This window comes from Macaca mulatta, chromosome 16, assembly GCF_049350105.2.
Source record: "Macaca mulatta isolate MMU2019108-1 chromosome 16, T2T-MMU8v2.0, whole genome shotgun sequence".
In the NCBI taxonomy this organism is placed as follows: domain Eukaryota; kingdom Metazoa; phylum Chordata; class Mammalia; order Primates; family Cercopithecidae; genus Macaca; species Macaca mulatta.
The window spans coordinates 11,146,908-11,162,107 of record NC_133421.1 but is presented as its reverse complement, the minus strand read 5'-3'; the positions used below and the strand labels follow the sequence as shown (position 1 = coordinate 11,162,107).

Sequence of the window (15,200 nt, the reverse complement as noted above, 5' to 3'; positions counted from 1 at the left end):
CACAATCTATTCAAAATTTAAATTTCCTTCTCAGGAAAGAAAGCTTCTATTTATGATAGCAAAGACAGGGAATCAACCGAAATGCCCATCAATGATAGACTGCATAAGGAAAATATGATACAGCCAGCCGGGTCCAGCAGCTCACATCTGTAATCCCAGCACTTTGAGAAGCTGAGTTGGGCCCTTTGCTTGAGGTCAGGAATACGAGACCAGCCTAGGCAATATGAGGACACCCCATCTGTACTAAAAATACAAAGATTAGCTGGATGTGGTGGCACACACCTGTAGTGCCAGCTACTTGAGAGGGTGAGGCATGAGAATCACTTGCACCCAGGAGGTGGAGGTTGCAGGAAGTTGCAGGGAGCCAAGATTGTGCCACTGCACTCCAGCCTGGGCGGCAAAGTGAGACTCTGTCTCAAAAAAAAAAAAAAAAACAGAATAAACTTAAGAAAATGTGGCACATATATACCACGGAATACTATGCAGCCATAAAAAGGGACAAGATCACGTCCTTTTGCAGGGACATGGATGGAGTTGGAAGCCATTATCCCCAGCAAACTAATGCAGGAGCAGAAAACCAAACACCACCTGTTCTCACTTACAAGTGGAAGCTGAACAATGAAAACACATGGACCCATGGGGGTAAACAACACGCTCTGGGCACCTGTCGGGGGGTGGTTGGGGAGAGGAAGAGCATCAGGAAGAATAGCTAATGCATGCAGGGTTTAATACCGAGGTGATGGGATGATCTTTGCAGCAAACCACCATGGCACATGTTTACCTATGGAACAAACCTGCACATCCTGCGCATGAACTTAAAATAAGGTTGAAGAAGAAAAAGAAAAGAAAAAAAACAAAACAAAAAGAGTGCTTGACCAGGAATCAGGAGTGCAAACTTGCATGTGCATTTCATTCATTTCTCATTGCTTCATGTTGGAAACGTGCTGTGTTCCAGTCACCAGTCACTATGCCAGGAGTCTGTATTCCTCTGAATCTAGCTAGACATTGTGCATACTATTTCTTTTTAATTTTTGTCTTTTGCTTTTAATGTCTGTTGATGCTTGATCATGTTAACAAAAAAATTCTGGTTTCATAGTAAACGCCTAAAGAGATAGAAAACCATGCCAGAGCCCATGTTTCTCAGGAATCACACCCACAGAAGTACTTGGAACTTGACTGCCTGCCTTCCCAGCCAAAGAAGCCAAACTGATACTCTTCTGGGCAGCCCTAGTAGGGCTCCATCTTACCGGAGTGTCCTCTGCCAGAGATGCCCTTCCCTGAGGTCTTGGCATTGGGTGGGTCTTTCTGTAATTCAGGCCTCAGCTCAGAGGCTGTTCCTTAAGGAGGCCTTCACCCACTACCCTAGCTGAAGGAGCTTCCCCCAGCCCACCGGTATCATATCACCTGTTCTATCTCCTTTCTCAGTCCTCTCACCATCTCATGTCTTGTTCACTTGTTACGCATCGTCCACTCACGGATTGGTTCATGTGTGTATTAGCCAATTCCATCCCCTCCTGCCCAAAATAAATTAGGGAAGTAAGGTTCATGACAGCAGGGACCCCTTGCTTGCTCCAAGGGTGAACATTCCCCCAAACAGAAGCATGAACCTTCACCTTCCTCTTTAACTGGGAAATCTATACCATATGTAGAATTTTTTTTTTTAGACAGAGTCTTGCTCTCTCACCCAGGCTGAAGTGCAGTGGTGCAATCTTGGCTCACTGCAACCTCTGCTTCCCAGGTTCAAGCAATTCTCATGCCTCAGCCTCTTGAGTAGCTGGGATTACAGGCGCCCTCCACCACGCTCTACTAATGTTTTGTAGAGATGTGGTTTCACCATGTTGGCTAGGCTGGTCTCGAACTCCTGACCTCAGGTGATCTGCCCGCCTCGGCCTCACAAAGCGCTGCGCTGGAATTACAGGCGTGAGCCACCACGTTTGACTCCGTGTGTGGATTTTTAGTGTATTGATGAAGTACAGTGCTGAGAGATGAGGAGCTCTATTGCCTTTCTGTTTGAATTTAGTCAAAGTAATAACCGGTTTGGGCACAGCAATTCTACTCCAGTCTAGAAATTCCCTAATAATAAAAACCAATCTATTGAGTACCTACTATGTGCCAGGCCCCCTGCTATAAGCCCCACAGGTAAGCATGACTTTAATCCTCACTCTGTGAGGTTAGTGGTACCATTTCCACTTAACAGGCAGGGAAGTGAAGACACTGGAAGGTGATATGACCTTTCCAAAGTGACATGGCTGATTGATGACAGACACCATTGGAACCAAGATGGTTTGACTTCAGAGCCTGCAGCCTCCACCACAATGCCTCACTGCTTCTCTCTTGCACTGGAAAGATCTCAGCTCTCGCTGGGAGGACTTACCTTTCTGTCTGTTCCGCTGGTGATGATCTGGAACTCCTCGGGGTGATAGCACACACACTGGAATAAGGTGTTGGCTAGTATCATCTGATTCCTCCTGAGACGCCTGGAAAGTAGATTCAAAAGCTGCGAAAGTCGACTTTCTCTTCCCTAGGAAATGTATTCACTATTCAGGCTGGATTTGGTGCAAGTTGGGATTTGGGTTGGTGTATCTCTGTGCCAAACATCTCGTGCTGCCCAGCATGGTGGGGCCTGTATTTCTTCAAAACAGACTTCAGGTCACCCCTCTCCTCTCTACTTCTATGTACTCTCGTTGACCTATCATTGACCACCAGAGGACAACGGGAAGGGCCCTCTCCTAAAGACAGAGCACAGAACTCAACGAGAACCCTTAAGTTCTAGTGAAAAAGAAGCAGAAGAGGCTGAACTCAGAGCCAAACTGCCACCTCCCACACAATGTACTTGATTCTTGAGGCCACCATTTGGAAGTGGAGCTCCTTACAGTCTGAGAAGCAGGATGTGGGGAGAGGTATTTTATTTTATTTATGTTTTCACCATCGATGTATCTTTAATTCACAAATAAAAGCTGTAGCAAGATGTCACGTACACATTTGTACACAGCTTTGGACATACCAGATCATGCATAACCCTCAGAAAACACAAGCCTGTCATGTGGGGATGTCGCAAAACCTGGCACGCTCAACCCTTGTCTGCCTATGGTAAGAAGTCCCTCCCAAGACACCCCCCATCCCGCCCAGGGTGCCCCCAAGAGGGAGCTGGCCTCCTGCAGCTGAAGAGAGCCCGGCCTGGGAAGGGTATTTTAAAAATGGGTATTATGGGCCGAGTGCAGTGGCTCACGCCTGTAATCCCAGCACCTGTGGGAGGTCAAGGCAGGCAGATCACCTGAGGTCAGGAGATCGAGGCCAGCCTGGCCAACATGGTGAAACCCCCTCTCTACTAAAACTACAAAAAATTAGCCAGGCATAGTGGCGGATGCCTGTAATCCCGGCTACTCGGGAGGCTGAGGCAGGAGAATCACTTGAACCCAGGAGGCAGAGGCTGCAGTGAGCCAAGATCATGCCACTGCACCACGCCTGGCCAAGATCTGCATTTTAAACCAGCATTTCAGTTGATTTTTATGTGCATAATGGAACCCCTGCCTTAGATACTGTACCAAGAACTATGTAAATATCACTTCTCCTTCCATAGACGATGTGGTGGGTGGCCATCTCACAGGCCAGGCTTTCCTGGCTAAAAAATGCACCTTCTGCACAGTTGCTTCTCATTATGGAAGTTTTCAAACCTGGTATCTGAGCTGAGCATTTTTAAAGATTTTGGCACGAGAATTCCTGCTACACAGCAGAACAGCTTTAAGGATTTGAGGCAGTCACAAACCATCCATAGAAATAAGTTGAGACACGTCCTTCTAGTTCTATATTTTCCCGGGAGGAAGGTCAGGTATATAGCCTAACACTTCCTACAAGTGTGGTCCTTGAACCAGTGCCCTCAGTTGGGAGCTTCTCAGAAATGCGGAATCTCAGGTATCACATTAAATTTATTGAATCAAAATCTACGTGTTTAACAAGATCCCCAGGAGACACACAGGGCTAGAAGACAAAAGCTTGCTTTGTGGGGGCTTTTTGTTTGTTTGTTTGTTTGCTTGCTTTTTTAAGACGAAGTCTCATTTTGTTGCCCAGGCTGGAGTGCGGTGGCATGATCTCAGCTCGCTGCAACCTCTGCCTCCCGGGTTCAAGCGATTCTCCTGCCTCAGCCTCCTGAGTAGCTGGGATTACAGGCATGCACTACCACGCCCGGCTATTTTTTGTATTTTCAGTAGAGATGGGGTTTCACCATATTGGTCAGGCTGGTCTCAAACTCCCGACCTCGTGATCCTCCCACCTCAGCCTCCCAAAGTGCTGGGATTACAGGCATGAGCCACCGTGCCCGGCAGTGCTTTGTGTTTTTTTAATGTGTTAAGTACACAGTGAGTTCTCATTCCCATCAAGTGTATCTCATATTCTTTGTCATGCATACCTCCTTCCTCCCATCTTTGCACTTATCCTCGTCTCTCTTATGCAGTGATATAAAGGCAGTGCCTCGTAGGAGTGGTAGAGGGGTGATAGGTGGGTGGGAAGAGGGGTTGGAGGAATAGGGTCTGATTCTAAAATAAAAACACAGCAAAAGTGCTTATAGTCAAAAATTCAAAAAGCCACTTTTCAAAAATCCTTTGAGTTACTCCTACAATAAAGTTCATATGCTTCGGTCTAGTTAGTTTGAAGTTAGTCATTCTATGGGGGTGTGATATGCTCAGGGCATAAGAGGTCCCTGGGAATGTGGCCAACCGAGGAGAAAGGCAAATATATGTCCCACCAGCATCCCTCCCCTCCATGGGGAGTTCATGCTGGGCTTCATCTAACTGACTGGAATGATAAGAGGCACTGCCTGCATTAGTTATTTTTCTTTTTTCTTTCTTTCTTTCTTTTTCTTTCTTTTGAGACAGAGTTTCACTCTTGTTGCCCAGGCCAGAGTGCAATGGCGTGATCTCAGTTCACTGCAACCTCCGCCTCCTGAGTTCAAGCCATTCTCCTGCCTCAGCCTCCCAAGTAGCTAGGATTACAGGCACACACCACCACGCCCAGCTAATTTTTGTATGTTTAGTAGAGAAGGGGTTTCACCACATTGGCCAGGCTGGTCTCAAACTCCTGACCTCAGTGATCCGCCCTCCTCAGCCTCCCAAAGTGCTGGGATTACAGGCAGGAGCCACCGTGCCCGGCCTTACATTCGTTATTTTTCTTGCCACCTTTCATTTGGGACACTTAGGGTTGAATTCGTGTTAAGTCAAACCATGCTTCACCGTGTGGACACAGAAAGCTATTTCCCTATCTCACCAGAAACTTCTAACATTCAGTTCTTCCTGGAAATTTTAACCCTTCCCACCAGCATCGATAAACCATGGACAGTCATGAACGGCTTCTGATGAACATCCCTTTACTGTGTTGCCTTCAATAAGATTTCTGGCCGGGCGCGGTGGCTCAAGCCTGTAATCCCAGCACTTTGGGAGGCCGAGACGGGCGGATCACGAGGTCAGCAGATCGAGACCATCCTGGCTAACCCGGTGAAACCCCGTCTCTACTAAAAAATACAAAAAACTAGCCGGGCGAGGTGGCGGGCGCCTGTAGTCCCAGCTACTCAGGAGGCTGAGGCAGGAGAATGGCGTAAACCCGGGAGGCCGAGCTTGCAGTGAACTGAGATCTGGTCACTGCACTCCAGCCTGGGCAACATAGCGAGACTCTGTCTCAAAAAAAAAAAAATTAAAATAAATAAATAAATAAATAAGATTTCTACGCTTCATTTGAATCTTCTCTCATGTTCAATAAACTGTTGGCATGATTGGATTTTGGAGGTAGCACTGCATCCTCCCCATCAAGGTACCTACACAAGGTCCCAAATGATACAAGTCCCATCGGTGCTGGCGGTGACACACTCCTCGTTGTTCCTCTTCACCCTAATGCAGGAGACTGAGGACTTGTGTTCCTTCAGGGCCTCCTCCAGCTTCTGGGTCTGACAGCCTATCTGCCATACCCTCACCTGAAAGCCACAGAACACAGGATCTTGATACATACTTGGGACTTCTGAAGGGATAGGAAAAGGGTCCAAGAGCTTTTTCACCTTTGCTATGCTTGATTTGTGTGTGTGTGGTTTTTTGGTTTTTTTTTTTTTTTTTTTTGAGGTGGAGTCTCGCTCTGTCGCCCAGGCTGGAGTGCAGTGGCACGATCTCGGCTCACTGCAAGCTCCGCCTCCCAGGTTCACGCCATTCTCCTGCCTCAGCCTCCTAAGTAGCTGGGACTACAGGTGCCCGCCACCACGCCCGGCTAATTTTTTTGTATTTTTCGTAGAGACGGAGTTTCACCATGTTAGTCAAAATGGTCTCGATTTCCTGACCTTGTGATCTGCCCGTCTCAGCCTCCCAAAGTGATGGGATTACATGCGTGAGCCATAGCACCCGGCCCGATTTGTGTTTTTTTTAATTCCCTGTCTTCGTCTCGGTTGGGTGGGGTGGGAATGCTAAGTTGAAGGACAGGAATATTCATGTATAAGATGTGATCATCTTCAACAGGGCTTGAAAAATGCTACTAACAATCCTGTACCTGCTTGTACATACAGGCTGAGAAATTTAATCAGACACCTGCTATGCAAGTTGATAATGCAAGGGCCAACACCAAACCGAGTGAAATAATGTCTGTTCACTTCTGCTGATCACTGCTCTCAAATTTCTGGTACCATTGGGAAATTTTGTGGGTACCCAGAGCCATATTTAAACTTTCATGATCAGTTGTTCAATTTTGATCATTTAAAAGCAATGGTTCCCAACTTGACTGAATCCAATACCTATTTTATATCACAAATATTTCCAAATGCCTGTATATCATCCTGGAGTAAAATTCATAGGTAATACAACTACCTACACACAAAATTTAAAATCATCAATATGATGCTTTAATAAAAGGGATAGGTAAAAGGAAAGTTGTTTAGTTAGTATAGTATTCCTTTATTTATTTTTTTTTTATTTTTTGAGATGGAGTCTTGCTCCATCTCCCAGGCTAGAGTGCAATGGCGTGATCTCAGCTCACTGCAACCTCCGCCTCCTGGATTCAAGCAATTCTCCTGTCTCAGCCTCCCAGGTAGCTGGGACTACAGGAATGCACCACCACACCTGGCTGATTTTTTTTTTTTTTTCTTTTTTTGAGACAAAGTCTCGCTTTGTCACCCAGGCTGGAGTGCAATGGTGTGATCTTGGCTCACTGCAGCCTCCGATTCACCGCGCCCGGCCTAATTTTTGTATTTTTAGTAGAGACAGCGTTTGGCCATGTTGGCCGGGCTGGTCTCAAACTCCTGACCTCAGGTGATCCACCTGCCTCGGCCACCCAAAGTGCTGAGATTACAGGCATGAGCCACCACTCCTGGCCAGTATTCTTTTAATGGACAAAGGATATGTCACAACTATACCAGAAAACATAGTAGTCAGACGCTTACACCTTCTTATAATGACTATGTTGGATTTATGAAAAATAAGATGAGCACAAACTATTCTGTTCATCCTATGACAGGGGATTAAGAAAAGGAAAAGAAAACATCTCAAAGAAAAAGGGAAGACTTTGGGGTAGGAAAGAATCTGGGGCACAGAGGAGGAGAGATTCAGAGAAAAATGTGCAAGTAAAAAGTGTTACAGCCTCCTCAAAATAATGGAAAGAAAAAGCTGAGCGTGATCGTTTAAAAATAATGGTCAAAACGTCTGGGTGTATTAAAGAATTGATGCTAGGCCGGGTGCAGTGGCTCACGCCTGTAATCCCAGCACTCTGGGAGGCCAAGGTGGGCAGATCACAAGGTCAGGAGATCGAGACCATCCTGGTTAACATGGTGAAACCCCGTCTCTACTAAAAATACTACAAAAAAATTAGCCGGGCATGGTGGCGGGCACCTGTAGTCCCAGCTACTTAGGAGGCTGAGGCAGGAGAATGATGTGAACCTGGGAGGTGGAGGTTGCAGTGAGCCGAGATCGCGCCACTGTACTCCAGCCTGGGCAATAGAGTGAGACTGTCTCAAAAAACAAAACAAAACAAACAAAAAAAAGAATTGATGTTAAAACCATCACCTGCTTTGAAAGATAAGATGAAGACAATTTATACAACTACGATTCTTGGAGGAAGAGAGCAAGCAAGTCAAAACACTGGCAAAACACCCACATGAATTCATTAACTCTAGTCCACACAGAACACTTTCATGTCTGTATTGTATATGTCCTTTCTGTACACAAATGTATATTCTGTGCACAAATATATATATTTATAGGCAGGGTGCGGTGGCTCATACCTGTAATCCCAGCACTTTGGGAGGCCAAGGCAGGTGGATCACCTGAGGTCAAGAGTTTGAGACCAGTCTGGCCAAAATGGTGAAACCCCATCTCCAGTAAAAATACAAAAATTAGCTGAGTGTGATGGCGGGCGCCTGTAATCCCAGCTACTCAGGAGGCTGAGGCAGGAGAATTGCTTGAACCCGGAAGGAGGAGGTTGTAATGAGCCAAGATTGAGCCACTGCACTCTCCAGACTGGGTGACAGAGTGAGACTCCATTTCAAAAAAAAAAAAAAGGTATATATTTATAATATTAGAACTTTTATTTATGACATATTTTCAGATCTCATCAGAATGTTAATTTGGTCCTGCTTGAATCCTAGCACAAGTGTGTATTTTTAAAAGCAAATAGATGGCTTCCTATAAGGCAGTTGTTCTAAATACAGCGTTACTTTTTCCAGTTTCTGCTTTCAATACCTCCCCTTCCCCACCGCCACTGATGACCCTTTTACAGTCACTGGTGGTGGCGATGGCGGTGACGCCGATCCTGTGAGCACTGTTAATGACATACATCAGTCGGCCTGTCTCTGGGGCGAAGGCTCGGATTTTACCGTCGTTCCATGCTGGCATGAAAGGGAAACAAAAGGCAGGCAGGATCAGTGCACGCACCCTCTCTCCGCAGGCTGCTGGCCTCACTAAGGAGAGGCAGGCCTGGCAAGCGGCGCTGTGGTAGAGGGAAGAGACCAGCTCAACTGAATGGTGGTCATCATAGGCCCCTTTCCCCTCATACCCCACACTGGTCACACCTGGCTGAGGGAAAGGAGTGGTTTGTCTTGGCTAAACCTACCTATAGGTGCATCCCATGCCAAGTGAGGGAGGATGGGGAGAGGGGAAATGAGGGAGGCCCACTCCCACCTCTCCCACAAACCGCAAGACTTGTACACCCAACTAGCTAGATGATACTGTGCCTGAGATATATAATTGAACATTTCCAAATAATTGTTGTCATCCCACCTACCCCCACCTACCCCAGTCTTTCAATGGAATGCTCCTCCTCCGCCTTCCACTATCTTTCCCATCTCAGTAAAAGTTGCCACCACCCAGCCAGTTGCCTAAGCCAACAGCCTGAGTCTTCCTTGATTACCCTCAATTCCACCTACCCAACTCAATCCAATATCCAATCCATCAGCAAGTTTCACCAGCTCTACTGTTAAAAAACATTCAAACCTGACCACCTCTCAACAGCTCCAACGGTACCTCCTTCATCCAACGCACCACCATCTTTCTCCTGGATTATGATAACAGCTTATGCTTGCTTCCATTCTTGCTTACAACCACCTTTTAAAAATCATGTCACTTTCTTGATCAACAACTTCCTTTTTTTTTTTTTTGAGAAGGAGTCTCACTCTGTCACCCAGGCTGGAGTGCAGTGGCATGATCTTGGCTCACTGCAAGCTCCGCCTCCCGGGTTCAAGCAATTCTCCTGCCTCAGCCTCCCGAGTAGCTGGGACTACATGTGCGTGCCACCATGCCCAGCTAATTTTTGTATTTTTAGTAGAGACGGGGTTTCACCATGTTGAACAGGACGGTCTCGATCTCCTGACCTCGTGATCCATCTGCCTCAGCCTCCCAAAGTGCTGGGATTACAGGCATGAGCCACTGCGCCCATTCAAGAACTTCCTTTTTTATTCAAAAAAAAAAAAAAAAAAAAAAGGCTCATGTCTATAATCCCAACACTTTGCACTTTGGGAGGCCAAGGTAGGTGGATTGCTTGAGTCTAGGAGCTCAAGACCAGCCTGGAGGACATGGCAAGACCCAGTCTCTACAAAAAATACAAAAAAAAAAAAAAAAAAAATTGCCAGGCATGGTGGCGTGCACCTATAGTCCCAGGTACTCAGGAGGCTAAAGTGGGAGGATTGCTTAAACCTGGCAGGTAGAGGTTGCAGTGAGTCAAGAGTCCACCACTGCACTCCAGCCTGGGCAACAGAGCGAGACCCTGTCTCAACAAAAATAAAAATAAAAAAGTGGGAGCTGGGCGCAGTGGCTCACACCTGTAATCCCAGCACTTTGGGAGGCCAAGACAGGTGGATCACTTGAGGACAGCAGTTGGAGACCAGCCTGGTCAACATGGCAAGACTCCATCTCTACTAAAAAATTTACAAAAATTAGCTGGGCCTGGTGGCAGCATGCCTGTAATCCCAGCTACTCAGGAGGCTGAGGCAGGAGAATCACTTGAACCTGGAAGGCTGGAGGTTGCAGTGAACCGAGATTGCACCACTGCACTCCCGGCCTGGGCAACAGAGCATGACTCCATCTCAAACAAACAAACAAACAAACCCTTCCAAAACATTTGCCCACTGCATTTAGAATTAAAATCCAATCCAAATTCCTTTATCCTCCACGGTAACTAGTATTTGCACCCACCCCCCCCAAACTCATCTCTTTTAACTTCTTTTACTAGCTCTCCCTGAACCCTTAGACCAACTACCCACTAAGCCCCAGACACACTGGCCCTCTTGCTATTCCTCAAATATGCCAAGTGATCTCCCACCTCAGGGCCTTTGTACTTGCTGTTCCCTCTGCCTGGAATGTTTTCCCCCCAGATCTTCATGTAGCTGGCACCCTCTCATAAGCTTTAATGCCACCTCTTGACCTTAGCAATTTAAAATAGAATGCTAAAGGTAGATCCCATTCAGCAAAGATTTGAGGAAGTGAGGGGATGAGGGAGTGAGCCATGGGGATATCTGGGGAAAGAATATTTCAGGCAGATATAAGAGTCAGAGCAAAGGCTCTATCTAGGCCCAGTGCGTTTGAGGAACTGCAAGAAGAAAGTATGGCTAGAAGGGGTGAGAATAAGAGGAAGAGCTCCAGGTAAGAAGGGGAAGGTGAAAGTGAAGTCACAGGGAGCCTCGCAGGTGACAGGGGGAACTTGTTATTTACTCTTAGAGGGTAAAAGACTTTTGAGCCCTAAATATGGCATATTTTGACTTATGTTTTGTTTCTTTCTTTTTTTTTTTCTTTGAGATAGAGTCTGCCTCTGTTACCCAGGCTGGAGTGCAGTGGTGCAATCTCGGCTCACTGCAACCTCCACCTCCGGGGTTCGAGAAACTCTCCTTTCTCAGCCTTCCAGGTAGCTGGGACTACAGGTGTCCACCACCACACCCGGCTAATTTTTGTGTTTTTAGTAGAGATGGGGTTTCACCAAATTGGTCAGGCTGTTCTCGAACTCCTGACCACAGGCGAAACCCCATCTCTACTCAAAAAAATTGTAAAAATCCGGTCGGGCACGGTGGCTCATGCCTGTAATCCCAGCACTTTGGGAGGCCGAGGAGGGCAGATCAGGAGGTCAGGAGATCCAGACGATCCTGGCTAACATGGTGAAACCCCATCTCTACTAAAAATACCAAAAAACTAGCCGGGTGTGCTGGCGGGCGCCTGTAGTCCCAGCTACTCGGGAGGCTGAGGCAGGAGAATGGCGCGAACCCGGGAGGCGGAGCTCGCAGTGAGCCGAGATCACATAACTGCACTCCAGCCTGGGCAACAAAGCGAGACTCCGTGTCAAACAAACAAACAAACAAAATTACAAAAATTAGCTGGGCGTGGTGGCGCATGCCTGTAATCCTAGCTATGTAAATCAGGTCCAGGTGCGGTGGCTCCCACCTCGGCCTCCAAAGTGCTGGGATTACAGGCGTGAGCCACCGCGCCAGGCCCTGACTTACTTTTTTTTTTTTTTTGAGACGGAGTCTCGCTCTGTCGCCCAGGCTGGAGTGCAGTGGTGCGATCTCGGCTCACTGCAAGCTCCGCCTCCCGGGTTCACGCCATTCTCCTGCCTCAGCCTCCCGAATAGCTGGGACTACAGGTGCCCGCCACCACGCCCGGTTAGTAGAGAGGGGATTTCACCGTGTTTGCCAGGATGGTCTCGATCTCCTGACCTCGTGATCCGCCCGCCTCGGCCTCCCAAAGTGCTGGGATTACAGGCGTGAGCCACCGCGCCCGGCCCTGATTTACCTTTTAAAACAGACCTCTGGCTTCTGGCTTCTATGTTGAGAACAGACTGCGGGAAAATATGCTGGGTGAGAAGAGAAGCGAGGAGACCTGGTAGGAAGGTACCAGAGCAATCTAGGGGAGAGATGCTGGTGGCTAAGATAAGCCGGGAGATAATGAGGAGTGACGGACCTTGGATGTACTTTGAAATGAGCGTCATCAGGAGATGTGGATGTGGGCATAAGAGAGAAAGGGGAGGCAGTGAGGACTCCAAGATTTCTGTCCTGAGCTGCCTTTGCTCTAGATGTAAGGTAAGCCCAGAGCTCCTGGCGGCACCATGTGGAGAAGACATGCGCAGGGTGGGGTAGGGACGCTAACAAGGAGGAGACAGGGCCAAGAAAAGAATGGTGAGGGCCGGGCGCGGTGGCTCACGCTTGTAATCCTAGCACTCTGGGAAGCCGAGGTGGGTGGATCACCTGAGGTCATGAGTTCAAGACCAGCTTGGCTAACATGGCGAAACCCCGTTTCTACTAAAAATACAAAAAAATTAGCCAGTCGTGGTGGTGCACGCCTGTAATCCCAGCTACTCGGAAGGCTGAGGCAGGCGCATGCCTGTAATCCCAGCTACTCTGGAGGCTGAGGCAGCAGAATCGCTTGAACTCGGGAGGCAGAGGTTGCAGTGAGCCGAGATCGTGCCATGGCACTCCAGTTTGGGCAACAAGGGTGAAACTCCATCTCAAAAAAAAGAAAGAAAGAGAGAGAGAGAGAAAGGGATGAAGGGAGGGAGGGAGGGAGGAAGGGGGAAAGAAGAAAGGGAGGGAGGAAGGGGGGAAGAAGGAAGGGAGGGAGGAAGGGGGGAGGGAGGGAGAGAGGGAGATGGGCTCCTGGTGTCACCATTTTAATAGCTGTCCCTAAAGATCCACTGAACTTTTCATTGATGTGCAGCGGCATATGTACTTTCTGAGCACTGGGGAGATTTGCAGATAGATTCAGCATAAGACAATACTAAGAAATTACTGTTTTAAAGGAAAATATTTTTAGAGATACATGCTGAAGTCTTTAGAGGTGGAATATCATGCTGCCTATAATTTATGCTAAATGACTTTGGCATAAAATAATAAATCGAGTTAAAAATAAATTCCCGTTGAAGCATCACTTCGTTTGAGTCAGGTTTTTATCTCTTACACAACAAAAGGGGTCCTCACATGGGGGGCCCTGTCCTCACTGAGGCCACAGAATCCTTTTCAAAATTGAATTTCTAAATCTTCCTACTAGAGAGAAAGATACACGCTATATGCAGCAATGTGGGAGAGGAGAAATTGCTATTTGGTCCTTCCTAGCTCAGAAAGTCTCCCAGCTGGAAGGAAACTCCAAAGAGAGGCTAGATTAGAAGCAAGAAGGGGGTGGACAGTGGGAGGCTGTTCTAGGTTATCCACGCGTAGAGACTAGTATGGGAGGAGAGTGACAAGAATCCAAACCGCAGCTGGAGCCCCGAGCCAGATCTTGACATGTGGACCTTACCTGAAATGATGCTCTTGCCGTCCCTCATGAAGTCGATGCCGTGGCAGGTCATGTTGGGCACGGTGACCCGCAGTAGCTCCCTGTTGGATGATGTGTGCCACACCCTGATGTCCTTCTTGGCACAGGTTGCAAATAGCTCAGCAGTGCCACTGCAAGGAAGCCATCAAGAGATGCAACCACAAAAGACGCAGTTTCCCACATGCATATTTGACACCAAAATGTGTTTCACAAAAATATAGGGAAAGGCTGGGTGCAGTGGCTCAAACCTGTAATCCCAGCATTTTGGGAGACCAAGGGGGCTTGACAGACCAAAGAAGGGTTTTTGGTGATCTGCAAACATGAATTCTGGCACCATTGTCTTTTTCTTTTTCAAAATTTTAATAAAATTGTCTACTTGGCCAGGCACAGTGGCTCATGCCTGTCATCCTAGCACTTTGGGAGGCCAAGGCTGGTGGATCACCTGAGGTCAGGAGTTTGAGACCAGCCTGGCCAACATGGTGAAACCCTCTCTACTAAAAATACAAAAATTAGCCGGGCATGGTGGCACATGCCTGTAATCCCAGCTACTCAGGAGGCTGAGGCAGGAGAATCGCTTGAACCTGGGAGGCAGAGGTTGCAGTGAGCCGAGATTGGGCCACTGCACTCCAGCCTGGGCAACAGAGCCAGGCTCCATCTCAAAAAAAAAAAAAAAAAAGAAAAAAAAAAAAGAATATAGAGAAGGATGCCTTTTATTATCTGAAGGCTTAATGATTGTCTTACAGACCATTTGACACATCATATATAAAATGGTATGTAATGCCCTCTAATCACCTGTGGACCATCTTTTGTAGTCCTTTCTCTTTAGGAAGGCTTGAGACAAAGTTACTCAAAAAGAATAAACTGATTTAAAATTCTCACAAAGTCTTGGTAGACTGGAGGATAGTAAGTAACATTTGTCTTTTTATAAAACTACTTTATTTAGGCCCAATGTGGTGGCTCGCACCTGTCATCCCAGCACTTTGGGAGGCCAAGAAGGGAGGATCCCATCACTTGAGGCCAGGAGTTCAAGACCAGCCTGAGCAACGTAGTGAGACCCTCCCTTCACACAAAAAATAAAAATATATAAAAATTAGTTGGGTGTAGTGGTTTCATGCCTGTGGTCCTAGCTTCTTGTGAGGCTAAGGAAGGAAGATCTCTTGAGCCCAGGGGTTAGAGACTGCATTGAGCTATCATCATGCCACTGCACTCCAGCCTGGATGACAGAGTGAGACAAGAGAACTTGCCTCTAAAAATAAAATGAAATAAAATAAAAACCACTTTATTGAGGTATAATTGACAAACAAAAAGCTGTACATATTTAATGGATATTACCTGAGTTTGGAGATAAGTAGACAGCTATAACATTTCTTGAGATAAATACGCCCTTGGATTACTTGTATTAAAAGAGAATAAAGAAACCTTTTCCTGTAGACAATCTTTTTATTTATTTATTTA

At 47.0% G+C, this 15,200-nt stretch overlaps 1 protein-coding gene across 2 annotated transcripts in view; it reads right to left on the bottom strand.

Moving 5' to 3' along the window:
• CFAP52 (cilia and flagella associated protein 52) overlaps positions 1-15,200 on the bottom strand; it is a 70,260-nt gene that overhangs the window by 2,277 nt on the left and 52,783 nt on the right. For both annotated transcript variants that reach the window (XM_001118238.5, XM_077970351.1), the window contains 4 exons: positions 13,728-13,876; positions 8,700-8,845; positions 5,808-5,959; positions 2,375-2,477 (listed from right to left, as the gene is read on the bottom strand). In XM_001118238.5, the coding sequence (XP_001118238.3) occupies positions 2,375-2,477; positions 5,808-5,959; positions 8,700-8,845; positions 13,728-13,876 (550 nt within the window). The remainder of the gene's footprint in view (positions 1-2,374; positions 2,478-5,807; positions 5,960-8,699; positions 8,846-13,727; positions 13,877-15,200) is intronic.